Source organism: Odocoileus virginianus, chromosome 31 (assembly GCF_023699985.2).
Source record: "Odocoileus virginianus isolate 20LAN1187 ecotype Illinois chromosome 31, Ovbor_1.2, whole genome shotgun sequence".
In the NCBI taxonomy this organism is placed as follows: domain Eukaryota; kingdom Metazoa; phylum Chordata; class Mammalia; order Artiodactyla; family Cervidae; genus Odocoileus; species Odocoileus virginianus.
Genome location: NC_069704.1, coordinates 11,178,640 through 11,206,509, shown reverse-complemented (window position 1 = coordinate 11,206,509; position 27,870 = coordinate 11,178,640). Strand labels below are relative to the sequence as shown.

Genomic DNA, 27,870 nt, shown 5'->3' with positions numbered 1-27,870 from the left:
AGCTTTTATAGGAGGAATGTACATAAGGTAGACTGGGAAACCTGCATAGCTGAAGAGTCTGATGGGAGACAAGATTCAATAAGAATCATCACATGTTTCAAGTACGGAAACAACATGATCCGATGTGCATGTGGCTGGCATCTCAAACAGAACATGTCTCAAATGAATGCATCATCTTACACTGTAAGGTTACTTTCCTTCTGTGTTCCTAATTTCAGGAATGGTACCTGGTTTCTTAAACCTGAGTGTTATCAGGACTCATTCCCCTTCTTCACTCTTCCGTAATAATAATAATAAAAAAAACCCTGCCCATTTTTTCTTCATAAATGGGTCTCCACTTTTCTCCATTCTTTGTCCATCCTTGGTGCTACCACCTTGAAATATCCCTGTAGCATCGCTTGCTTGGATTGATAACGATCTCATAACAGTATGCCTAACATCTCCCAGCTCATTTTCTCAGGCAGAATAATTGTTCTGAAATGCAAATTTGAAGGTACCACTTTGTTATGTAAAAATTCTACACTGGCTCCACATTGCTCTTAGGATAAAGAGCAACTTCTTTATCTTGAAATAAAATGACTCTTCATAACCTGTCTTTTTCCAATTTCATCCCCTCCACTCCTCATTCCCCACTACACCCCTAATCCAGCCATATAGACTTTTATTTCTGGAAAAACTTCATGTTTTTTTCTTGACTGTCTCTTTTTTCTTCTTGGTACTTAACGTCCCAACTTCCTTATCCCAAAACTTCTCCCTTACTCCCACCGCTCAAATTATCCTCTATTTGTTCTTCGTTTATGTTTATCTTGAATGAGTACTGAATTTTATTTAAAAATTTCCTGCATCTATTAAGATGATTATATGTGTGTCCTTTCCCCCTCTTTTAGTATGGTAAATTCCACTGTTTGAGTTTTCAAATTTTAAGCCATACTTGTATGTCTGAAAATAACTCCATTCAGTCGTGATATACTAGCCTTTTCATATGTTGCCAATTTTTATTTGGGAAAATATCATGGAGTATCTTTGTGTTACATAACACATGAAGGCTGTGAGTATCTCTCTCTCTGTTTTGTTTTTTTTAAGACTGAGTGGCATGTGGCATCTTACTTCTCTGACCAGGGATTGACTCCCCCAGCAGTGGAAGTGAGGAGTCTTAACCACTGGACAGCCAGGGAAAGTTCCTATTTGTCCTTTAGTGTCAATTTTGATGTTAATTCCTCCTGAAATAATTGACCCTAACTGACATAGATATACCTATGGCTGATTCATGTTGATGTTTGGCAGAAAGCAACACAATACTGTAAAGCAATTATCCTTCAATTAAAAATAAATAAATTTAATTTTTAAAAAATAGAGTCAGTTTAGATATTAATTCTTCCTGGAATAATTGACCTGAACTACACTTGTCTTGATTCTAATAATTTTAAGGCAGGCAGCTCTCCTATATGTCTCCATTACTTCTCTCTCTCTTTAATATATATATATATATAATATACATATACATATATATAGTATATGTTCTCTGTTATAGGATATATCTATCTTTACCTTGTCTCATTTTCTTAAAAGACTCTATTGTACTTTAAGTTTATTTATTTGCTTGTTTATTGTCTGTCATCCTCCACCAGAATATATGCTTCATAAGATCAAGAACCTTGTCTTCTTTACTCACCACTATGTCCCCAGAGCTTACAACAGTACCCAGTTCACAGTAAAGACTCAAGGGATATTTACTGAATGAATGATACAAACAACTTTGTTGAGGTAAAGTTCTTCATGTTTCTATATAGTCCCATGGAATATTTGGGACATAATTATACTAAAAATGTTTATCTGAAATTCAAATTTAACTGAACGATCTGTATTTTTTCTAGCAGCTGTACCACCACATTCGAGAATACATACATTCTGGGGCTTCCTAGGTGGTGCTAGTGGTACAAAAACCCACTTGCTAATGCAGGAGACTTAAATGAGGCGGGTTCGATCCTTGTGTTGGGAAGGTCCCTGGAGGAGGGCATGGAGAATCCCGTGGACAGAGAGAGGAACCTGGAGGGCTACAGTCACAAAGAGTTGGACACGACTAAAGCGATTTAGCACAAACGCACCGATACATTTTTGATTGTCAGGATTAGGGTGGTGGTACTACTGTAGTCTAGTGTTAGAGACCAGAGACGCTGCTAAACATCTTAGAACGCGTAGTGAGTAAGTAAGTGAAGTCGCTCAGTCGTGTCCGACTCTTATGCGACCCCGTGGACTGTAGCCCACCAGGCTTCTTCGTCCATGGGATTCTCCAGGCAAAAATACTGCAATGGGTTACAATTTCCCTGTCCAGGGGATCTTCCCGACCCAGGGATCGAACCCAGGTCTCCCACATTGCAGGCAGACGCATTAACCTCTAAGCCACCAGAGAAGCCCTTAGAACGCCTAGGACAGCCCCTAAAAGGCAAAGAATTATCCAGTTCAAATGTCAATAGTGTGGAGGCTAAGAAACCCAGAACAAGATGGCCATGCACTTTAAGTCAGATAGCGTCTAGAATCTCTAAGTTTAGTTTACTTTTGGAAAGGCGGAATGGGGTTATCGAGAGCCGGCTTTAAAACCCTGGGCACACATCTTGACGCTTAAAACCAGACCGCAAGAAAGCTAGATTACCAACCGCAGCCGCTGAGGTCGTGATGCCTTGAAGACTGCGCGGGAAGGGGACAGTAGACCGTTTTGCACACATGGTTAAGTGCACCTCAGAGACAGAGATATCCTTTAGGTCTGTCAGACTGAGAACAAACCCAGTCCTCTGGGACTAGGAACAAGGTTCCAGAGCTACCGGAAGCGGCCGGGCTGCTGAAGCGTCCTGTTCCCCTAGCAACGGTCGTGAAGGAAGTGGTTGCCGCCGCCGCGCCCGGTGCGCCTGCGCCGAGGCGCCGCGTGCTGACGTGGAGCTGAGCCTGGGCCGCCGTGTGGGGCGCAACGCCGAGTGCCGGGGTGCGGCTGGGCTCTCGGAGCCGTGGCCCAGCCGGGATGGCGATCCCGTTCGCTCCGCGCCGGGGAGCCGGGGCTGCCAAGCGGCGCTGGTTCGTGCTGCTGCCGCCCCTGCTGCTCGCGCTGCTGCTCGCGCGGCCCGCGGCGGCCCTGGTGGAGGGACTCTACTGCGGCAAGCGGGACTGCTACGAGGTGCTGGGCGTGAGCCGCACGGCCAGCAAGGCGGAGATCGCGCGGGCCTACCGCCAGCTGGCCCGGCGCTACCACCCCGACCGCTACCGGCCCGAGCCTGGCGAGGAGGGCCCGGGACGGACGCCGCAGAGCGCCGAGGAGGCCTTCCTGCTGGTGGCCACCGCCTACGAGACTCTCAAGGTAAGCCTGGGGGCTGCGAGGACCTGCCAGGGAAGCGCGCGGCGCGACCCGGTTCTCACCTGGCCGGTGGAGCGAGGCTCCCTGTGATTCCGGCGCCCGGCTCGACCGCCTCTACCACCATTAGGATGCTTGGGCTTTCCCAAGTGAGAAATGGCCCACTGACGAAGATGGGAACCCCTTCAGTGTTGGGGAGTAGCTAGCCCCCTACTTTTTGTGGCTGTCTTCGGTATACAAAGGTTTGGGCTTCTTACGATTTGGTGAAGGCATTTTAATAAGATACAGCTCACACTCGGAAAGCAGGGTTATTATTACCGAGGTCTGTGATAGAACACTGGAAAGATCTCCAATGACAGTGCGATCGCCCCAATCTGACATGACAGAAACTTGGTTTTGGGGGATGGTATTAATTGTGACATTCAGCTTGGGCGTAAGGTTCTAGAAAAACACTAAGAACACCAGATGTTTGACTCTTGGCTCTGACACCCCCATGTCACCTTGGATAGTGACTTAATATGTCAGAATACCCGTTTCTTCATATGCAGGATTATGGCCATGAAACCTGCTCAGTGGGTTGTTATGAAGATTAAATGATCAATGAGAAACCTCCTATATAGGAGCTGCAAATTGGTGCTTAATAACTTGAGTTTCAAGACTCTGAGAATTTCTAGTAGGAAATATTTTGTGAATATATGTGTAGTTATTTGACAAAGGATTTATTGAGTCCTATGGAAATGGGGAGGGCTTCCCTCATAGCTCAATCAGTAAAGAATCTGCCTGCAGTGCAGGAAACCCAGGTTCAATCCCTGGGTTGGGAAGATCACCTGGAGAAGGAAATGGCAACCCACTCCAGTATCCTTGCCTGGAAAATCCCGTGGACAGAGGAGCCTGGTGGGCTGCAGTTCATGGGGTTGCAAAGAGTTGGGCACGACTGAGTGACTAACACACTTATGGGGATGGGGAGATTTAGCCTGATCCTGTTTTCAGCACAAAGCAAAGTATAGGAAATCACAAAGTACGAATCGTATTTGGTGTGTTACTGTTTCAGGGGTCTCTTCATGCTAATACAACAGCAGTTACAGTTATAGTGTATTTTTTTTCTATTTTTTCTTTCTTTTTGAGGCATAGTTTTTCATGTTGTATGGTCTGCTTTTAACGACTGCTTTGAGTGGGGATAGTATAATTCACCCATGGATTATTTTTCCAGATAAGATTTCTAGGGCTGAAAATACTGAGTCAAGGAGTTCATGGCTTTCTTTCCAGAGCAGTTCAGATAATATAGAGCCATAAAACTCACCAAATTCGCACCAGCATTGGTGGGATTGCAGTGTTCATTGGCAGTTACCTGAGGAATGGGTGGGGGTTTGAGAAAGTGTGGTGGCCAGAGGCAACCAAGAGGGCTTGGTTGTCTGTTATTTAGGATAAAGAGTGACTAAGGAAAGACTGCCGAAAGATGGGGAAATTTTTCATCCAAGGCAGCCCGGCACCTGAAGCTCCAGTCTGCTGTTCTGCAGAGAGGAAAGAGAGCGGTCCAAGGAGCAACCGGAGCGCCTGCCACTCCTCCAAAGCCCTCCTAGTGCAGAAGGGAGCGCTGGGCAGGTGAAGAGCATCCGGAAGAGAGGCAGCAGAAACACTGGCAACTCTTGCCTTCTGCTGGGGTCGGAGATGGGTAGATTTGGCCTGAAAAGCATGAGCCTCACATTAAGAACTTTGGAAACAAAGACCAAGAGACAGAGACAGTACAGACAATCTGGCCCGGGGGTGGGGGCGGGGGAACTCCCAGGACTCTTAACTGTTCTCGCTATTTTCTTGAAGAGACAAAAGCAGAGGCTGATCTGGTGGCTCTGTCATGGTTGCCTCTCAGTGTTTCTGCAAGTTTAGCACTGATTCGTCAGCTAATAAAAGCTCGAGGAAATAATTTGTCCACTCACGAACAAGGAACTTTGAGGCAGTTAAAAAGGAGTAAGGTCTGGAGAAAGGCGCACTGTTCCTCTTGATTGGGACAGGTTTGTGGTAGCTGCTGCTGCCCGGTCGCTTCAGTCGTGTCCGACTCTGTGCGACCCCATAGACTGCAGCCCACCAGGCTCCCCCGTCCCTGGGATTCTCCAGGCAAGAACACTGGAGTGGGTTGCCATTGCCTTCTCCAGTGTGTGAGAATGAAAAGTGAAAGTGAAGTCGCTCAGTCGTGTCCGACTCTTTGCGACCCCATGGACTGCAGCCCACCAGGCTCCTCCGTCCATGGGATTTTCCAGGCGAGAGCACTGGAGTGGGCTGCCATTGCCTTCTCCTGTGGTAGCTGCAGGTGCCTCCAAACAGGGAACTAGAATTAGAATTGCGGTGATGGAGGGAGTAAGAGAGTGTTCTATAGTTTCCCCAACTCCACACATTATTACTCAGGAGAACGGAAATTATCTGTGAGAGAAAAGGGGTGTCTGGACTTAGTTCGGACCCTTGCTGAGCTCTGTGAAAACGTTCATGTTAATTTTACATATTGTGAGAAAGTTGTCAGAAGATATAATTTCTGGAGAATTCAGTGATCTGATAAACTGACGTCATCCCGTCTAGGCAACAGTGTGTGGCACGATGTGCATGTTCAGTTGTGTCCGACTGTTTGTGACCCCATGGACCCCATGGACCAGGCTCCTCTGACCATGGGATTTTCCAGGCAAGAATCCTGGAGTGGGTTGCCATTTCCTACTGAAGGGGATCTTCCGGACCCAGGAATTGAACCCGCTTCTGCTGCATTGGCAGGCAGATTCTTGACCACTGTGCTGCCTGGGAAGCCGGAGGCAACGGAGATGTAACCCCTGTTACGTCTGTTACATCTGATGTCTGTTACATATCAGCCACTGTTACATCTGCTATATCTGATATCTGTTACATATCAGCCACTGTTACATCTGCTATATCTGATATCTGTTACATATCAGCCACTGTTACATCTGCTGCATGTTGCACTTGGATTACATTCACAGCCTGGAAGGAGGGCTTGTGAGGGCTAAGAGGTCCATCTGGCTTTTCCAGCAGGTCAGACAAAATGGTGGGAGAAGTTGATCAGTTCAGAGGCTCTGGAATAAAGATAACCACAGACGCCTGCCTGGAATTCCATATATCACCTCATGGAAGCAGCACTGCCTACTTGGGACCACATTTCCTTTCTATTTTCTCTTTTTGATACACACTATATATTTCTCCATAAAGAAAGAAAGAAAGTGAAGTTGCTCAGTCTTGTCCGATTCTTTGCAACCCCATGGACTGTAGCCTACAAGGCTTCTCCCTCCATGGGATTCTCCAGGCAGGAGTACTGGAGTGGGTTGCCATTTCCTTCTCCAGGGGATCTTCCCAAATCAGGGAGTGAACCCAGGTCTCCGGCATTCCAGGCAGACGCTTTAACCTCTGAACCACCAGGGAAGCCCACATATTTCTCCATAAAGACTAGCAATAAACCCTGTGAGTGGAAAAGGAGGGAGGATCTTGATAGGGCCTTGGGAAGACTGTGTTCTCCTTCACAGCCGTGTTCAGTCATTGCCGGCATATGGCCGGAAAAGTTGATTCTGTATTTGCTTTGTAGAATGCTCAGGTAGATTCCATCTCCTGAGCAATGTATGTGACAGAAATTGTTTCTTTTGTGAAATTCAAAATAACTCAAGTTATAAATTCACTGGAGCCAGGAGCCTTTTTTTCTCTTCCCCATAATTTTTTGATAACCTCCCTAATTTCCTATTCTTGGTGTGTTCAAGCCTCTTAATTTTTTTTTAACATAAAAAAATTGTCTTATTTAAAGAAGCTATATTATATCCTCGTTGCAACCTTACAGTGGTGTTCCATCAAAACTTGTAACAACCAAGCATCTCTGACTCACCAAAATGAGATTTATATTTGTGTAAGATACGGTGGGTTTATGACTCTGACGTTGGTCTTGGTTGAATAAACACCTCTTTGAGAGAGTTTTTTTAGATGGAGACTGTTTAAAAAGATGATACTAATGTGATTTAAATGTAGTTGGTCAGACAAAGAGATATCACAGTTGGTCATTGTTTTTATAGCAACAGAGATTCTTCCTGTGAATAGAGAGAATGGAAAAAAACCAGAAAAAGAAGGATAGTAATAATGCAGGGCAAAGGGAACTTGCCAGATGCTTTTACCAAGTCATGCTTAGTTCATGTTCTCAAATAACTTAAACTTCCAGATCTCAGCAGGGCTTGGAACCATTATGATTTCACACGCTGCTTTATATTTGTTTCATAACATGAGTTAGGATGATGAAATAACTATTTAGTGTATTTGACTACTAGAGGTTCAGGGGGACTCATGGACTTTGGAAGTTAAGTAAACAGACTCTCACTGTGTCAACGTTGGATCTTTTTCTGTGGATATAGCACTTATCACACTGCACTAAATACTGAGTAGCCCATCTCCCCTCTCCACCAAACCTTCTTTTTGCATATATATCTGTGGCAACTAGCACAGTGTCTGGCAAATAGATAATGAAAGTTTGTTAAATGCATCCTCCTATCTGGAGAGAGATTCAGATAGGATGGCAATTGAAAGTGAACTTCTGGTGTTTTGACACGAGTATATGAAGCTGACATTTTACCCCAAATTAACTGTAGTTTGAAAAAGTGGTACAGATAAAATAAATTGGATAGTTATGAATGAAAAATTCTGATGTGAAAGATCACATTTCTATTTTTAAGGAGAAATTATTTTCTCAAGGGTTTTAAAGTGAGAACATTAATTCTGAATATACATAAGAATTGGATGAACTAGATAAAATGAGAAGACTGGCATAGAAATAAGCAGGTGAGGAAATAGGTGGTAAGGAAGGATGCATTTATAAAACCTATAATTGGTAGACAGGGGTAGAGTTTGATAGCATTTTGCAAGATCACAGGAGAAGAACACAGAAAAGGTCTTGGAGGTATTACTGGCATGCAGGTTATCTGATACTTTGAAGGGATGTGTAGAGAGTGCCTTCTGCTCCAGCCTTGTCTTGGCAGGGAAGTCACAGGAACACTTCAGTTTCTCTTTATCGGTCTGGTTGATGTGGCAGGACTTTGGCAGTTAAGAATGATTTGGCAAAAAGGGGATTCTGAACTTCCTGCCCTGTTATGTTACTGTTTATTGTTCTCCCTTTGTATATTCTCTTAATCAACCCTGTCTCCTAACTGGTACTGACGTAAGTTCTGAAGGAGGAGACCATAGCAATGAAAAAGGCACAATTCCTGCCTTTAAGCTTTTAATATAATAAGGAGACAGATACTTATTGTTCAGTTATTGTTTATTTAAGTTACATAATTAAAATATGCAGCTTATATTGCAACACTGAGAGGGCACAATTATTCTTGGAGGACTGGAGAAGAATGTACTCTTTGATCTGGATCTAGAACAGTCACCACGGTTGACTGTGAAGGGACATTTCTGGTAGAGAAAATTCTTGATCCATGAAAACATGGAGTTGTGAGTGTGCAAGGCTTGTTGCAGCAATGAGATGTACAATCACTTTTATGCTTTTCCCAGGGACTCTGTTTTGGAGGAAGAAAATTAGCCGCACTTATTGGTATTACTATCCTATTGGTATTTTTTTTTTTTTCAGCATCGATCCAGATTTTAATCAGTCATTCATAATAAATGTGTATTCATAAAAATAATAGAAATGATGTGAATTTGTATTACTGTTGCGATGCTGATAAACAGCCAAGTTAAGTAAGCTTGATGGCAGATCATTTTCATTTCATAGAAACTCTGATTGGTCACAGCTTCATGTAACACGCGTTTGGGGGGCCTTTTCTGGGTTTAGTGGAAAAGATGACATGTTGAACAGTTCTGCCACTGGCCCAGAAGAAGGATGTGGTACCTTTTGTGCCACATTTGCTATTTCTGCTGTAAACCCCTAAGTGTTTATTTTTCACATGTTACATGTTAATGTCACATGTTGCTCCCTACTTATGGCCAAGGTTGATTACACACCAGATGTGCTTAATTCTAGTGCTGTGACTGCCTGACAATGATGTTATCAACAGCCCATCAGAGCTTTTGAATAACACAAAAACTACTGAGTTGATGTAATTCTAGGCAGAAACTAATTTTGCTTGTGTAGGTAAATGGAATATTTTGAGATATTTCCAGCACAAAGACCCTCAGTGTATTTTTAGAGATTGTAGGGGATCTACTGTTTCTAGGTTAGAAGCCTCTCAGGTGCATGGTAGGGAGAATGTTTCAGGACTGGAAATAGTTTGGGATGACCCCTTTAAACTATGTGTTGAACTTTATGTATTGGCGAGTTACCAGAGGTTTGAAAGTGGATAAGTAACACAAGTCTGATGTTTGTTTCAGAAAGAAATTTCTGGGAACGAAATTGAGGATGGATTGGGGAAGACAGGAAGGTATTCCTGACTGAGCTCATTTTACTTCCACCTTAGTCTTCTGGAATCTTATCATTCCTCTTTGATAACTTGGGAATCTCTTAATTGGTTCATCTCTCATTCCTTAATTTTGAAACTGTGGTCACATTTTTCTTCTTTCTTCACTGTTGGCTGTCCTTACTTCCTTATACCCCGTCGTTTAAACTGTCACAGATGGACATGTGCATCAGTACACATCCTGGAACTGTTCTTCCCAAGATGAACAGTGATGTTCCAGCCTCAGATCAGAGGGCTGCTCTTCCTTTTGAAACTGTTTGTGGCATTTGATGTCCACCATGTAGTTCTTTAAGCTGTTCTCCTTTGACTGCCTTGATGTAATTCTCCCCCTCTGCTCTGAGCTTTCTAGCCATTTCTTTCAGTGTATAGACTTCTTTTCCCTCTGCTTTCACCTTAAACATTGCATTTCCTTAGAGTCTTATCCTTTGGGTACTCTTTCCTTTTTATTTTCTAAGCTCTTCCTGATGAAACTCAACCGCATCCTCGACAGTCCTGAAATTTGTGCATTCTCTGGGTTCATATTTTTAAATTGTCTCTCATTTGTAGCACAGGTACCCAAAATTAAACATGAAACCAATTCTATTATCTTTGTCAAAAGCATAAATTTTAAAAGAGGATGACTGTCATACAAAATGAACATGTGTCAAAGATTTTATTTAACTCATTAATGTGCAAACCAATAAGATATTAAAGTGAAAGTCTCTCAGTCGTGTGCAACTCTTTTCGACCCCGTGGAATAGTCCATGGAATTCTCCAGGCCAGAATACTGGAGTGGGTAGCCATTCCCTTCTCCAGGGGATCTTCCCAACTCAGGGATGGAACCCAGATCTCTTGCATTTCAGGCGGTTTCTTTACCAGCTGAGCCACCAGGGAAGCCTGAAAGAAAAAGTTCCAGACCCTTTACAGTCAAGACAAGGAGTGTTGAAATGCCTATAATACTGGTCGGCATGACAAGGCAGTCATCAGTTCCCTTAATTCTACTGGACACAGTTTGTGTGAACAAGAATTATTTGCATTACTCCCAGTTTTCCACAAGTTACTTTCCTACAAAGTAACTTTTCAAATATAAATAAAAGCAAATATAAATAAATATATAAATAATATAAATATATAAACAAATATAAATATATAAATAAATATATATAATATATAATATATATATATAAATAAATATAAATATAACTAAATGAAATAAAAGACTTTTCAAATATAAATAAAAGCACGCCCCTCCTACAGGAATAGGTAATCCCTGGAGGCTCCAGGCTTTGAAAAGCTGTCCAGTAATTTTTTTCCCTCCCCATTTCAAAATCTTCCACAGTTTCCCCCTGCACCTTCTCCACACTTGATACCCTCTTCTTTTATTCTTAGAATAAAATGGTTCGCAGAGTGACTATAATTAGAAACATCACTGTTCTCAACATGATTGATTCGTGTACCCCTTTAATCACGAGAAGTCTTATTTTTTCTGCTTCCTAGTCTCTAAAATCCATTTCTCCCTCATCCCATTCTTTATAATACTGTCAGAGTTAGCTTCCAAAAATGCACACTTCTCCCCAGTGCTGTTAGTCTCATACTGGAAACCCTTTTATGTTTGAATAGCGCAGACAGTTCACACTCTTAACCCTTGAGCATGGCATATAAGAGCCCCTGCAGTTCTTAGCAAACCTGTCTTCTGGCCACATTCGCTACCCCTTTCTCCCCTAAACTTGCCCAGTGCCTAAGCTTCACCGAATCTGTTCTCTTCACTATGCTTCTGTACCTTGACACTTGCTGCTCCCTTTGCCTGGAACAAATTTTGCTGCATCTTATTTACTTCTCAAGATCGAGCACTCCTTTCGTGCCTTCCGTGAATCCTGTTGCCAGTGGTCTCAGGCAGGGAAGTCCGTGCTTGGTTCATGGCTTCTCTCGCTCGCTGGATTCTCCCTGCGTGCGGGGAGCTCTTGAGGCCAGGACTGTAGTTCGTCTTCTTATCCCCCTTTGTGTTCAGCACATGGCTTAAATGCCTTGCGTAGCTATTTGCTGAGCTGAAAATAACTAAGGTTTTTTAAAGCTCAGGTAACCAAATAGATGGTTAACAAACTGAAACACTGGAACAGATCTATATTTTGACCATGCTGAACTTGAGATATTTATGTTACATTTAGGAAATGTTCAAGAGCTATCTCAAAATACGAGAAGCAGGAAAAACAGATCTGAGTGTCACTCTTAGTGGTATAGAGGTGATACTGCAAATGGTGGAAATTACTGTGAGCACATGCAGACTGAGAAAAGATGTTTAAGAGGACAGTTGCCTGAGTGGCTGCTGGGCAGGGAACAGGAAGAGAAATGGGAACTCAGAGCAGTTAACTTTCTTCCTCTTTAGTAGGGTGTAATAGTCTGGAAGAAAAAATCAGAGTTTTTTTTTTAAAGGATCATTTGTGTGTGAATTTCTCTCAAAAATAGGATGAATATATATATTTTTAAGAATGAACAACTATTACTATATTTTCATATATTATTGATTCTTGGCCTTTACCATCCTAAATGGTTTCTATTATTTGTGTAATTGAAAATTTTTAATGTGAAACTGGTTGCAGTATCAAATTATTGCAGTTTACATCTGTTGAGATCAAACAACTCCTTATTTCTTCCAAGGACAAGAACATAATATATTTTTGCCTCTGGGGAGGGGGGGGATGATCATTTTCACAAGAGAAGGAAGCGTTCAGTGCTTGCTTTGCCTGTGGGTCTCCTCTTGTTCACTTTTGATCTAGATATTGGTGGTTATGTTCCAGTCCTCCTGCATATGCCCAAGAGGATTGGGAGTGGAGTGAACACCAGCAGAAGCACCATTTTTTCCTGTAGAGATTAGAGACAAGGAGCTTATTGCCCTGCTTGTCAAGGCTCAGGACAGAGAGGAAGAAACAAGTAAAAAGGTTTTGGCTTTGGAAAGAAGTTGGAATCTCCTGACCCTGGGACCTTAAGATCCACAAAATTGCTGAAAGAAAAAGTACTACCTTATTGAAAGGTAAGATATTAACACTGTTTTAAGGTTTAAGCTCTCATAGCCACATTGGCATATCTTCATAAGCTATGAAATCAAGCAGTCATTTCTTGCCAAGCCCAGGTTTTTGTGATAACCCATCCCACCTTCATGGTGAGGTGGAGACCTGGGTGGCTGGGGAGATGTCTGCAGTGAGGGAGAGCCTTTACAAAATTTCATTCAGTTTTGAAATGATATTTATTGAATGCCAGGCACTGTGCTAGGCCTTGGATATACAGAGATTAATGGATCACCCTACCTGCCTTCTACAAGTTCTCATTCAAGGCAAAGAAAAAAACCCTGATGATTACAATGTGATAAGTGCTATAATAAATAGGTAATAACTGTAGTAAGAGTGGCCTGAATCTGTCTACTATTGTTTATGTCCTAAGGGTTAATAGAAGCTCATGAGGTTGGATAAAAGGAAAGAGCATTTGAGTTAAAGTGAATTATCTGTTCAGACATAGATATAAAAGAGCATGCTATACTTAAGAACACACCAAATTCCAGAAGCTGCTATCTGAATGTTTGCTGTGGGCAAAAGAAGAGAGATTGATGAGATGTTGCTAAGGAGGTAAACTTAGGCCAGTTTTGGAGGCCTTGTTGCACGCCAAGGAAGATTGAACTTAACTTACTAGCCACTGGGAAGCACTGGAGATAACAAACAAATAAACTGTGAGGCTACTTAGGTCCCAAGATGGGTAGGAGAAAAGATAGATATATAATATTAAAATAAGAATGTACGTGAAACTCTTTAATTGGGTCCCAGTTTGTCTTTTCTTTTTCCCTAATATTCCTGGTGTCCTGTGTTCTTATTAGGTTGACTCTAAACTTAGTAGGTTACTGAAGAGTAGGACTTTGACTTAGATTGTTGAGGCTCCCTAACTCTTCAATTTGTGCCAACCTTGAAACGACATTGTAAAGTGTATTATGCATGGATCAGCTTAAAATCCATTTTCTTCATTCTGGAGAGAAAGCTATAAGCCCAGTAAAGAAAGAAGATTGTGGCTGAATAAATGCTATAACAAGGGCAACACAGGCCTTCTTGTCTCTAATCATGACCAAAACAGGGTCCTGAAATTATGGGCCCCAAGGAAAAGAAAACCATTCTAAGAGAAGTCAGGCTTGACCCTGAAACCATTTACAGGGATGAGGTAGTTTGAGGACTCATTATAGAGGGACCTGAATAGACCCCACAGGCTCTGGTGACAGTAGAGAGGCCAGACATAAGGTATAAATTGTGAAGTTGCTGGTGCTCGAGCATTAGCTGACCATCTTGTTAATGAAGCTCTGGGCTTGATGAAGTCACAGACCTAGGGACCAGTGAGAAGATGGTGACTCGGGGGTAAGACACGGGTGAAATGCTTGAAGAAGGATATCTGCATTCTATGGATTATGACCTTCACTAAGATAAGAGAACAAAGAAGAAAGCATAGCCCCCGGGCGTATACGCATGGTATTCACAGAGCGCATTTCAGAGACGCTCAGATCTCTGTATACTGCAGCCAGGAGGAGTGCAGACAGTCAGGCCTGGCTGAGGGCGCTGCAGAGATGATGACGCCGGAGGGCCGTAGGAATCTCACCTAGGAGGCAGTTAGCTTCTAAACTACTTGTCATCTAGTTGGAGCAAGGAGAAGAATCATGTTTGAAGAAATACATTTCAAAAAGCATCTGCCAAGACTGGGAGGCTGAATTTAAAAAAGGCAATAATTTCAGGCCAGACACAGAGCGTATCTATAAAGTTAGTCCAAAAAGCAAAAAAATGGAGGGAGGATGGAAAAATTCTCCAAAGATGTCTTGAAGTACTCAAAATGAGGTACATCAGATAGGCTTTCGTCTTCAGAGCTCTCTGTATGACCTGCAACGTTTTACCCTCTTTAGGTTAGAAGCTCTAGAATATGATGACGGCTTATAGAAGGAATAATGCACTGACAGTTGAGGCGTGTGGCTTGCAGGGTCTCAGTTCCCCGACAAGGGATTGAACCTGGGTGGTCACAGTGAAAGCCTGGAATAGAATCACTAGGCCACCAGGGAACTCCTGAGAAAATCTTTTCTGATGAAAGAGGATGTACAAGAAGTGAATTTGAAAATAGCAGCCTGAGCTCAGCTTTCCTTGTATATCGGCTCAGCTTTCCTCTCATATCGGCTCTCCATATAGTGCCATGGAATATACTTTAAATATATTTACATCTAATTATACTAGATACTACTTCATCTAGCTTCAAATTCTAGTCAGAAGTAAAAAATATTTTGAATGTAATGAATGTAAGAACTCTTACCGAGAATGTGCTCAAATTCAGAATTCTTATTTTTTTTCCAAATTCAGAATTCTTCATAGGAAATATATAATAATTTTAATGGGTACAGGAAAGATTTTGTCATTAGCAAACTTTTTATTTTAAATCTAAGAAACTGCATATTGGAGGACTCAGGAGGAGGCCCTGAACAGATCCAAGTGCCCCTATGGTTACAAAGCACTAAATGTAGATTTTGAAATGGTTTTGCTAATAATCTGCAGTTTTATGAATGTTGAATAATTAATTTATTATAGAAAGAAGTCCTCTAGGTTTAAAAAAGATGTTTGTTTTCATAATGATTTCTGTTGTACTCACTTATAGATAAAAGAATTTGCTGTGGTTTTGGTGCTTAACATTTTTTCTGGAAACAAGACAAGCTGAAAAACAGGTTTTTGTGGGATTTAAAAAAAAGCAAATCATAATTTAATAGCTTTTTAACCTATGTAACTCAGTAAAGGGTTGGCATTTTTACCCGTTACAAACTGACTCAAATTACAGAAGGTTTTAAAAAATGTTTTATTTGTAAACATTTGAGCAGCATTTCAGAAGGCTATAATTTTTTCAACATGTTTACATGATCAAGAAAGAGCTGTATATTACCTTATCTATGAACTGGGCTGTGAAAACGTGTTATAATAGTAAAGAAGAACACATTTTTAACATGTTTTTATATGATATACGTCATTTGATATTCAAAACAGCCCTGTAAAATTAGTAGGGCAGCTATTAATATCTCTGTTTTACAAGTGGAGAAGAGTGAGGCTCAGAGAGGCTAAAAGTTTTGCCTAAAGTCACAGAGGTAGATTTTGACCGTTCTACTCCATCAGTGTTTCAGTGTTTCCTTGAGATGGACATAATTCAGTTTTGAGGGCATAGACTGGTTTTGTCTATTTTTTTGTTATCTTAATCTTTGCTTCCAGAAGAAAACGTACTATACAAGGCTGGGAAATGATTGTGAATATATACAACAGAAATAAACATTCTTTTTTTCTGTCAACAGTTACTGAGAGTAGGTGTCAACATGCTCTCAAAGTATAAGAACAAATCTATATCCTTATTAGCACCGCAGCACTGGCTAAGTAAGCATAGTTCTTTGCTATTGAAGTGTTTTTATGTTTTCCAGGAGGCCTAATAGTTCTCAAGAATTTGAGGAAAAAATTTAAATTCTGCTTTATACCTAATATTAAAGTTCTGGAAACAAATTTGTGTGTGCCTTTGAGGAATTACGGGAATTTTTTTTGACAATGTGTTCTTTTACTCAGATTGACTACATAATTATAAAATCTAGGTCTGACTATAACAGCTTACTAAGGCCCTTTTATGAGCTGCCATAAGAACCTGGGTACCCCGTTCTTTTGTTCACAGGATGAAGAGACTCGGAAGGATTATGACTACATGCTGGACCACCCGGAGGAGTACTACAGACACTACTACCACTACTATAGCAGGCGCCTGGCCCCCCAGGTGGACGTGCGCGCTGTGATCCTGGTCAGCGTGTGCGCCGTCTCAGCGTTTCAGGTGTGTGCTGATGCGCGGGTGAGTCTGTGTGTGTGTGTGTGTGAAGGCGTGCACACTGCCTGGGACATACATGTCTCTGTGTGTGTGAAGGCGTGCACACTGCCTGGGACATACATGTCTGTGTGTGTGTGAAGGCGTGCACACTGCCTGGGACATACATGTCTCTGTGTGTGTGAAGGCGTGCACACTGCCTGGGACATACATGTCTGTGTGTGTGTGAAGGCGTGCACACTGCCTGGGACATATATGTCTGTGTGTGTGTGAAGGCGTGCACACTGCCTGGGACATATATGTCTGTGTGTGTGTGAAGGCGTGCACACTGCCTGGGACATATATGTCTGTGTGTGTGAAGGCGTGCACATTGCCTGGGACATATATGTCTGTGTGTGTGTGAAGGCGTGCACATTGCCTGGGACATATATGTCTGTGTATGTGAAGGTGTGCACATTGCCTGGGATATATATGTCTGTGTGTATGTGAAGGTGTGCACATTGCCTGGGACATACATGTCTGTGTATGTGTGAAGGCGTGCACATTGCCTGGGACATATATGTCTCTGTGTAGGTGAAGGTGTGCACATTGCCTGCTGCTCGTCATTAAAACTGAACTAGAAGTATGCTTTTGTGCAGTTTTACTTCCAGTTCAGATTAACTTTTTATGTTAGAAAAATATTTAATCAGTTAATAGTAGTGGAATCTTTGATGGCAGGAAGTCTTAAGAAATTGTGCATGTCATTATATAACTACTAAAACTAATTACCAAACAGAAAACCCAGATCTCTTCCTCATTGCCTGCTCTGACAGCCAGAGTGACTGTCAACTAGATCCATCTGATCTACTGGTGACCCTTGAGCAGCATGGGTTTGAATTGCCCGGGTCCACTTAGACTCGGGATTCTTTTCACCAAACGCGGCCCTGCACCACAGAACCACACAGTTGAGGCTGGCTGAGTTGGAGGATAGGGAGGGACCATGTATATGCACAGTTGGCACCTACGGAGGGCCAACTATGAGTTACACTCAGATTTTGCAGAGAGTGGGGCCCCCTCGTGTGTTGAAGGACCAAACTGTACTTTCATAGGACTTTTCAATGATTTCTCATTAAACTTGGGGAAAAATCCAAATTCCTTAATATGGCGCAACAAGTCCTGGCATCTGCCTACTGAATGCCGGAAGTATAGTGCTTGCCACCATTTAATAAACAGAAATCTCACACATCTCCACGTGACAGCTAAGGGCACTCCTGCTCCAGTTTAAAAACCACTGAAATAGAGTAAAAGTGCTACAGTAACTTCATGTTGTTTTAATATATCACAGAAATATAAGTTCAGGCTGAAATGAGCTTTCCCTACTATTAATTCCTAAACTAACCATACCTATCATATCCTCCTCCTCTAGAGGCAAAAAAAAAAAAAAAGACTAGAATGAAGCAATTTGCTAGTTTCAAAATTACTTCTCCAGTTTAATTCCCAGAAATGAAATTCAATTTATATGACAAAAGAATTCCTATTGAAAACTAAAATTGTGTATTTTAAATGTTTCCGCTTTTGTAGTATTGCCTTTTCAACAGGGAGAGGAAGGGCAATTTTACTTTTCTGTTTTAGATAACATAATACTCTAGTCACTTTTTTGTTATTGTTGCTATTAATAGATTGCTTCTATGATATTTCAGGATACTGGTATAATTGCTGTTTTATTCAGTAAAATAGCTGAAATGTGTGGAGGTACTATATGAGGAGTAGTACTTTTTCTGATAATAAAACCCTTTGTGGTTGAATATATTTAAGAAATAATTTAATGTTTTCTTGCCCAAATAAGTAAAGATTCAAACATACTTGAATCTTTCAGTTCATAGTATGATGAACATTACTGTGGTATGTGCAGATGGTTTAGGAAACAGATAAATATCGTTGCCTGAGTCTACCCTGTGATTGTTTGAAAGAAACTCCTTATGACCTAGTTTTGCCATTTGACGACTCCTCCAGTAAGTAGATTGCAACCTTAAAGAAAGAAGAGGGATTTCTTAATTGCGATCTAAGGAGGAGTCAGATGGTAAAGATGTGGAATCAACAGGTACGGTGTGATTCCCCTGAGCCATCCTCTGATCCTGGGTGTCTCCTATGGAGAATCAGTGACTTTTTGGCTCAGCTGACATCTGACTTATCAGTCCTGAAGATTCCCATGTCCACACAGCTATTATTGAACTGTATCTTTAACCTACAAAGTAAGGTTTTTGAGGTCCCCTGTTTTTAATCAGAATGGGTTTTTTGTGGGCAGGATTGTGTTCACCAAGATGAATTTTGGTAATAAAAGTGATCCGTTTGTCTTTGTTAAATATTCTAGTTTTTCAGCTGGTGGAATAGCTATGACAAGACGATCAGCTACCTGGCCACAGTGCCCAAGTACCGTATCCAAGCCATGGAGATTGCCAAGCAGCAGGGATTGCTGAGAAAAGCCAAAGAGAAGGGCAGAAACAGAAAGTCCAAAGAGGAGGTTCGTGATGAGGAGGAGAACATCATAAAGAACATTATAAAAAGTAAAATAGACATAAAGGGGGGCTATCAGAAGCCCCAGATACGTGACCTTCTCCTGTTTCAGATTCTCTTAGCTCCTTTTCACTTGTGCTCGTATATAGTGTGGTATTGCCGATGGATCTATAATTTTAACATCAAAGGCAAAGAATACGGGGAAGAAGAAAGACTATATATCATACGTAAATCTATGAAGATGTCAAAGTCTCAGTTTGATAGTCTAGAAGATCATCAGAAAGAAACTTTTCTTAAACGTGAGCTTTGGATAAAGGAGAATTATGAGGTGAGTAATGACTCTGCTGTGATTTTTACTGTTTCTCTTCCTTACCAACTTAAAACTAAAGGATCACAGAAGTGTGCTCTAATTTCTGAAATCGAATAGTTCAGTATGGATAAAGATCTTCTGTTGACAGTACGACTAGTAGTTGAACAGTGAGTTTTTAACCTGTAATTTGTCCTTTTAAAAGATGAAATTCAAATACTTTAATTCACTAATGCTAAAAATTTAAAAAGAATGGTCTAATTTGTTATGTTAAATTGCACTGGGATAGAATGTATATTTGCAAGGATGTCACCATTTTCTATTAATTGCACCAACTAAACTTTGATCGTAACATCGTATGACCTGAACTAATTTTATGGCTGACCCAATATATGAAAAGCTTTCACTTTTAAGTAGTTTAAGCAGCCCACTATACAATGAACTGTCTGTCATGGAGTGCTATCCTGGGCTAAATTATGGTATTAGGTGAAATTATCTTAGTCATTACTTCCTGAAATTTGGAAGTAACGTAATTTCCTTCTAAAATTTGATATGGCTGTGAAATTGGTTATGAAAACTTGTCCATTTAACTTTAACTGACATCCACTAAAGATTATAGAAATGAAAGCTGTTCTTTGTTTTTAACCTCTGTGGTTTATTTAACCTTCTTTGGGAACTTTAAAAATATTTTGAAAAACCAATAATTATCTTTGAAGATAAAAGAAGTTGTAAGTTCAGTTTGGAGACCGAAGTTTTTATAAGGTCACTTTGTTCCTTGGCTAGAATCAACATATACTTAAAGTCATCTGTTAAATTTACTGAGTATCATGTTAAGAAAATTTATGTTGATTCTTCAATGTTGGATATTAGTTGTAGAGAGGAAATGTTTAAACCCTTTAAACTCACCTTACATATAATTTCAAGGAAGAAAAGAGTGTATTTCCAGGTTATAGAAATCAGTGGGAAAAAACACTAGATCTTGCATGAGTTGTTCTTTTTTATTTTTTGATTTAACACTGAATGTTAAACTGCTTAATTGCTTAGTATTTTTTGGTGCATGGTTTTCAGAAGACAAACCAATACATTCATTGGGAACTTTTACCTAAAATTATATTTGAAAAATATAAACATGCTATTGTGGTTCAGTTGTTGTGTCCAACTCTTTGCGAGCCCATGGACTGCAGCGCACACCAGGCCTCCCTGTCCCTCACTATCTCCCGGAGTTTGCCCAAGTTCATGTCCGTTGAGTCGGTGATGCCGTCCAGCCTTCTCATCCCCTGCCGCCCTCTTTTCCTTTTGCCCTCAATCGTTATCAGCATCAGGAAAACATGTCATAAAGCTAATGAAAATGTTTCTCTTTGGATTGTCAAGTCAGTTCGTGTTATTTATACTTATAGGTCTACAAACAAGAGCAAGAAGAGGAACTAAAGAAAAGACTGGCAAATGACCCTAGATGGAAAAGATATAGGAGATGGATGAAGAATGAAGGGCCTGGACGGTTGACGTTTGTGGATGACTGAAGACCACTGGAATGCTGCTATGCCAAACCTTAACTGTGATACTATTTTCATAACTGAATTATTTTAGCAATGTATCGACTGCACCTCAGCAGTAACTAAAATTCCTCAAGAATTAGATTAAACAGAATAATGTAGACATTTAAACTTTCCCTTCAAACTTTATACATAAGACATTTATGATTGTTCAATTTTTATAATCGATTTGTGGATTTTGTTAAAAGACTTGACAGGAAGATTTATTAGTTGCCATTTAAAAGTTTTATATCTTTAGTTAAAAATTTGACATGAAAATTTATTAGATACCATTTAAAAATATTACGTGTTAAGTGTTTATTCTTCAAAAGTGTTTCCTTATTCTTTGTTAAGTGCTACATTTTTCTGCTTTTGTGACCTCTGATAGTTTCACAGAACGTAATTATAACACCATTTAATTACATGATTGAGCTTGTCTTTCTAGACACAAACTTCTTCAGCAAAACGAATTCAACTATCATGTCATCTTCATGACAGTCATTATAGGATTGAAATAAGTTCAAAATATCTCTCTGGGAGAGTCTTCTGCTGGGCTGTCTTTATACTATCTCCCCCCAGTCATAATATTGTTAATAAGATCAGAAACTCTCCAGGAGAGTGAATGTACCTTCCTGTCCTTGTGGGATGGTCTTGATTACAGTCATTATAAGACTATAACTGTGCTCGCAAACATTTCTCCAGAAGAGGACCTCATAAGAAGGTCTTTTTGTAACACAGCATTGCTTTCTTAATCTTCCCTTCAATTAAAAAAAAAGCAAAACACAAAAATGGACAGAGCGAAAGTAGTGTAATGAAAAGTTCATATATTATGAAGTCCTTGATTAGTGAAAAATCTATTTTATGTGAGCATCTTTACATGCATTTAAACCAGAAAGAAGAAGTGCATGGGTGTGTGCTGTTCTGTCAGACAATGAAATGTAAATGTTTTATGCGTGTGGAAGTGAAAGTAATTCACACGTAATTTGACTGACTTGAGTATCATACTGCAACAGAGTACCAAAACACATTCATGGTAGCTGGTCAGTGCTCCTGTTCAAAGGTATATCCCAGCCCATCATTTTAATAAAATGGTTGCAATATATCCCAGGTTTGTTGGTATGCCATTTTAAGTCAAAGATTAACATATTGCTTCTGTATTATTTTAAAAGATGTAGCATAAAAGTATAGTATAGTAGATAGGCAGCATCAGTTTCTCCTCCAAGGAAACTCGGCCTTTCAAGAGCTCAGCCCAAACATCTGACACATACAGGGATAGAGGAGGGAAGAGTTCACCAAACCTGTTAATATAGCGAAAGACCTGAGGTGGATTATATATTTCTGTGAGTGAGGGCCCCAGTTACCTCATTAGAAAATCAGGGGAGCAGTCTGGCTAGATTACCACTAAGGTCCTTTTGCAGCTCTAAAATTATATAATATTTCTATTTTTGTAGACTTCAGATGAAAGTGTTTTATGCATCCATTCTTTTTTGGGAGGGTGTGGAAGTCACAACCCTAAATTATAGGAAGCTGTGTTTCAAACCCCAAATACCCCACTCTTAACCGTAGATAAATGCCTTTTAAAGGTGCTGCAGTTGTCTAGAGTCAGTAATCCCTATCTCAGTGAACGTGTTATCATACATTTGACACACCACAGTATTATCTAAGAATGAAAGTGTGTACCGTATGTTACAAAGACCAGAAAGAAATGTAGGTACTTGCCCTTCGGTTAAAATTTCAAATACGTTAATGATTAACTGTATTTTTTTTTTTAAAACCTGGTGATAAGGAAAAATAAAAGGACTGAATGTGTTAGCATTCATAAAGGTTGACTGTTGAAAACAGTGTATCTTTGGATATTATTTTGCATATATGCTAGATTGCTGTATTTCTTTTGGTCTTTATATAGGACTCTCATTTCTGTTCCTGGCGACCTGCTTACTTGGTAAAAGTTTGGTCTGTCTTTTGGAATCATGGCCATTGAATGGGTAAGATGAATGGATAAGATGAATGGACTTTCCTTAACAGGACAGTGATTCTTCTCTCCCCTTTCTTTAGCAAAATGGCTTTATGCTTCAAAATCCTGGAGGAAAGGAAGGGCAACTAGTTGTATCACAAGTGTCATTCAAGTATCCTGGGTTTCTTTACTAGTAGTCACCTTACTCTGCCCATCCCCACCAAAAACCCAACAGCTTCTCCATTTTAGAAACATCTGGAGAAGAATCTTGAGTAGGGGATCCCAGAACCCCACTATAGTTAGAAAACCTTTCTTGAGCTTCATTTTAGAGCTATCACCATTTCCTTTTTACTTGAAATTCAGGAGTTTACAAAGCATAGTTGCTTATTGGTTTCTGTTTATTATGACTTCATGTAATTGAGGTCTGTGCTAAAACTACCCTTAGAGCTACATTCACATCAAATATCCTCATAGCAGATTTCAAAACTGATCCTTCCTTCATTGGTCTTATTTCTTTATGAATTCTCCAAGTTCTACAGATTGTAGGTTGCAGTTTCATAACACATCTATCAAGTAGGGACCATGACTAGAATTTTAAACACTACAAGTGGTATGTAGAAATTTAAAATACAAGTGGTATACAGAAATTTAAAATATTACATGCAAAAATAGTTCAGTTTACAGAATTGACAACTATTTTAGTACTATTGAATTATGTTTAGAAAATTGTAGTTTATTTCCTTTAAGATTCTTTATTTTTTGGACAGAAAGGGCAGTAAACTTTTAACACCCATGCCTTGGAAATATTTTCCCTGAGTGGAAGCCAACTGGTAAGCTTACATTCTGCTAATGTTATAAACCAGTGTGTTAGCCCCAAACTGAAAGTTCTGTGGAAATTAAAGAGAAATGGCTTTTATTAGACATTAGTATGACTAGGTCTAGCTACTTAAAGACTATATTGGACATGGTCTCTGGAGTTATAATTGTGCCCTTGAGGCAGATAAATGTTGATACCGATACAAAATAGTTGTGTATGGATGAATTACAATTTTATTTACAAAATGCAATACTCTTCACATTTAAATATGTACTAAGGCCAAATCTGAACCCTAACAACTAAATAAAATTTGCTAAAGAAATTAACCTTTCTGGTTTCCTCATCTGTGAAATGAGGGGATCTTTTTAGAGAATCAGGACTTAATCTATAAGCCTGAAAACTTACATAGGTTTAGGGTCTTAAGTACCTTAGATGGCTTGCAATTGAGAAATGTTACACATCATTTAAGTAAAAAACCTACATAATTTGTCATAAACTTAATCAGCTTCTTATCCTTGACAGTGGTGTATATAATGGGTCACATGACCTTAGGTCAGAGACATATGGGATTTCTTACAGACTCCTCCCCAACTTCATTAGGGATGAAGAACCTCCTCCCATTTCACTGTGTCTTCTTTTGTGACCTCAAGACGAGTGAGCAGAATGCAGTCGCATGGTTCAGGCTCTGCAGCCAGATCAAAGTTGAGCTTCTTGGCCATTCGGCTAAGATCAAGTTTAGGATGGGGACTTCCTAGATGGCACAGTGGTGCCAATGCAGGGGCCACAAGAGATGCAGGTTCGATCCCTGGGTCGGGAAGGTCCCCTGAAATAGGAAGTGGCAGCCTGCTCCCGTATTCTTGCCTGGAAAATTCCACTGATGGAGGATCCTGGTGGGCTACAGTCCATGGAGTTGCAAAGAGTTGGGAGGGACCGAGCACAGACCAAAGTTTAGCTCCTGGCCCTACAAATGATTAACAGCTTGACTTTGGACAGGTTAACCTCTGAACCCCATTTTTTTCATCTCTGATAGTGATACTAACTTCATAGGATGCTTATGAGAATTAAACAAGATGGGGTAAAATGCCTGACCTATATTAAATGTTCAATAAATGAGTTCCTCTGCCTTTCAGAGAGAACAAGACAGTCTTTTTTGTTAAAAATCCATGGTAATACTATTCAGTGATTACAAAACTGTTGTTTCTTTACTATTTTAATAGGTATTTGAATTCCTTACTTTGTGCAGAGTACTGTGCTAGAGTGAAAAAGTGACACTCCTTAGGGTTAGGATTTGTGTCTTAAAATCAGCTGCCCGCCCCTTGTTGCCCCTGGGGCACAAGGTGAAACAGCTGAGATGACAGCTCAGAAAAGAATGAACTTTCAGAGCAAACAATCTGCTCACTAGTTCAAGGCCTACATTTATGGAAGGGATACTTCCAGCAAAATACAGAGGCATGCCTGGAATGGTTGCTCAAAAGGACATCAAGTAGCCCTAAGTTACACTGCCTCCCGAAGTCTTAAGCAGCCTGTAAAAATCTCTCCAGAGAAGCTGAATCTATAAACCTGTTGGTGAATCCTTCACTCCTGATTCATTATTCTAAGGTCTAAAAATAATGCAGTGGGTATAAGGAAGTGATACAGATTTTTATGGTACATTATATTGTGTCACATTAAATATAGTTGTTAATGTTTTCCTGTTGCTTTCTAGAAAACTGAAGGTAGCAGAAAGAAAACACCTCATTTTATCATTTATTGGAGAAGAGTGATTTAAAGCCTCTTTTCTGGTACTGAGGTTCTTAGAAACAGTGGAAATTTTTATCTTAACCAAGGGGGAAAAAATATGTAACAGTCTCTAACATACTGGTGACCTTTTACTGAAGTCTTGTCTCCCCACTTCAGTTCGTTTTGTGTCTTCATCCCAGATTAATATTCCTAAAATATCTTACCATGTGGCTGCCCCACTGCCACAGAGTTCTGTTTCTCTTGAGGTCTCCTGTGACTTGTAGTCCTAACAGCTTTGTATCCTGTATTACTCACTAGAGCCTTCTTCATTCATTAACTGATTCATTCCATGGCCTCCCGTTCTCCATATTGGAATGCTTTCCCCTTTTTGCTTTCCATCTGTCACACACGTATCCAAAGTCTAGGTCTCACCATCTAAGATGAGCTTTTCCTAGTCCTTCCAGTCTGTATCTTTGAATTCTTTGCCACATCGTTTTTAAACACAACTTTTCTGTCAACAATTTAGTCATGTTTCCAACATGTACTTTCATTTTTTGACTGGAGTATGTTAGGTTCCTTGTGGTGAGAGAGCTTGCCACTAGAGGGCTTTAAAATTTGTCAGGAGAGGAGAGAAATTCTTCTTAACACCCCAGAGACTGAGCACATAGCTAACAAGATGAACAGAAAAAAATGTTCAACTGCAACAGTTAAGACATCTAAAAGACTTAAGGCATCATTTTCCATCTGTTAGGTCAGTAGAAATAAAGAACCACAATATAGATTTGTGGGTACAAAGAAATAGCCTTCTGGTGGGAATAACAATTGCTGTCACCTTCTGGATGATAGATAAAGTGGCAAAAAGTTTGAAAAACTTATATATTCTTTGATCCACTAATTCCACTTTTAGGAATGCATCCTGAGGAAATAAAAGACATGCAAAAAGCTGTTTGTTTAAGGTGGCCACCACAGTGTTAAAGAATAGGGCAGTACATTACACGCCAGTCAGGATGGCTGCTATCCAAAAGTCTACAAGCAATAAATGCTGGAGAGGGTGTGGAGAAAAGGGAACCCTCTTACACGGTTGGTGGGAATGCAAACTAGTACAGCCGCTATGGAGAACAGTGTGGAGATTTCTTAAAAAACTGGAAATAGAACTGCCATATGACACAGCAATCCCACTCCTGGGCATACACACCGAGGAAACCAGATCTGAAAGAGACACGTGCACCCTAGTGTTCATCGCAGCACTGTTTATCATAGCCAGGACATGGAAGCAACCTAGATGCCCATCAGCAGACGAATGGATAAGGAAGCTGTGGTACATATACACCATGGAATATTACTCAGCCATTAAAAAGAATTCATTTGAATCAGTTCTAATGAGATGGATGAAACTGGAGCCTATTATACAGAATGAAGTAAGCCAGAAAGATAAAGACCAATACAGTATACTAACGCATGTATATGGAATTTAAAAAGATGGTAACGATAACCCTATATGCAAAACAGAAAAAGAGACACAGATGTACAGAACAGACTTTGGGACTCTGTGGGAGAAGGCGAGGGTGGGATGTTTCAAGAGAACAGCATCGAAACATATATATTATCTAGGGTGAAACAGATCACCAGCCCAGGTTGGATGCATGAGACAAGTGTTCAGGGCTGGTGCACTGGGAAGACTCAGAAGGATGGGATGGAGAGGGAGGCGGGAGAGGGGATCGGGATGGGGAACACATGTAAATCCATGGCTGATTCATATCAGTGTATGGCAAATACCACTACAATATTGTAAAGTAATTAACCTCCAACTAATAAAAATAGATGAAAAAAAAAAAGAATATAGGGCACTAGCTGAATAAATTCTGATCCAGTTGCATAATGGAATACCACACAGTCATTAAAAATAATAAATGAAGAGCATATCTTTTTTGACTGCCCCTGGATCGTTTCTAGTATCAGCATCCTGGTTTTCCTTTGGGAAACTGATCTTCCTCTTTCAGTCTATATAGTTTGAATGGACTGAGAAACCGTCAGTTTGGGTTCCCCAGAGAAACAGACTCAGATGGAGATTTTCATGCAGAAAGTTTGTTGTTTAGTCGCTAAGTCATGTCTGACTCTTGCGACACCATAGACTGTAGACTGCCAGGCTCCTCTGTCCATGGGATTTTCCCCACAAGAATATAGGAGTGCACTGCCATTTCCTTCTCCAGGGGATCTTCCCGACCCAGGGATCAAACCTGCATCTCCTACATTGGCAGACAGATTCTTCACCACTGAGCCACCTTGGGCAACTTTGTTGGGGAGTGTCAAAATCAACAGCTAGGTGGCAGGGTGGGTTGGTCCAGGGACTGGAAATGAAGCAGAGAGAAGAGCTGAACTGTGAAGCAACTGTCATTAAGGCCTCAGATGACCCCAGCCAGGAGCCTGGACTCGTCCTTCAAGTGAAAGTGAAAGT

At 40.5% G+C, this 27,870-nt stretch overlaps 1 protein-coding gene across 2 annotated transcripts; it reads left to right on the top strand.

The window, feature by feature from the left end:
- Positions 1-2,937: 2,937 nt before the first annotated feature.
- On the top strand, positions 2,938-24,022 carry DNAJC25 (DnaJ heat shock protein family (Hsp40) member C25). Of its 2 annotated transcripts, none has more exons than XM_070459290.1 (4): positions 2,938-3,346; positions 16,450-16,620; positions 18,944-19,414; positions 20,791-24,022. In XM_070459290.1, exons 1-4 carry the CDS (start codon positions 3,014-3,016, stop codon positions 20,911-20,913), a joined length of 1,098 nt encoding a protein of 365 aa, XP_070315391.1. In that variant the 5' UTR covers positions 2,938-3,013; the 3' UTR covers positions 20,914-24,022. The 2 variants fall into 2 exon arrangements, with proteins under 2 accessions (XP_070315391.1, XP_070315392.1); XM_070459291.1 differs by having other exon boundaries at positions 2,940-3,346; positions 16,450-16,602.
- The last annotated feature ends 3,848 nt before the right edge of the window (positions 24,023-27,870 follow it).

What these genes read in the sequence shown, in the direction of transcription:
- DNAJC25 (XM_070459290.1), top strand. Translation starts at nt 3,014, where the DNA reads ATGGCGATCCCGTTCGCTCCGCGCCGGGGAGCCGGGGCTGCCAAGCGG. An exon ending in AGGTGTGTGCTGATGCGCGG is followed by an intron (nt 16,621 to 18,943) that starts GTGAGTCTGTGT and finishes TAAATATTCTAG; the next exon opens with TTTTTCAGCTGGTGGAATAG. An exon ending in GGATAAAGGAGAATTATGAG is followed by an intron (nt 19,415 to 20,790) that starts GTGAGTAATGAC and finishes TTATACTTATAG; the next exon opens with GTCTACAAACAAGAGCAAGA.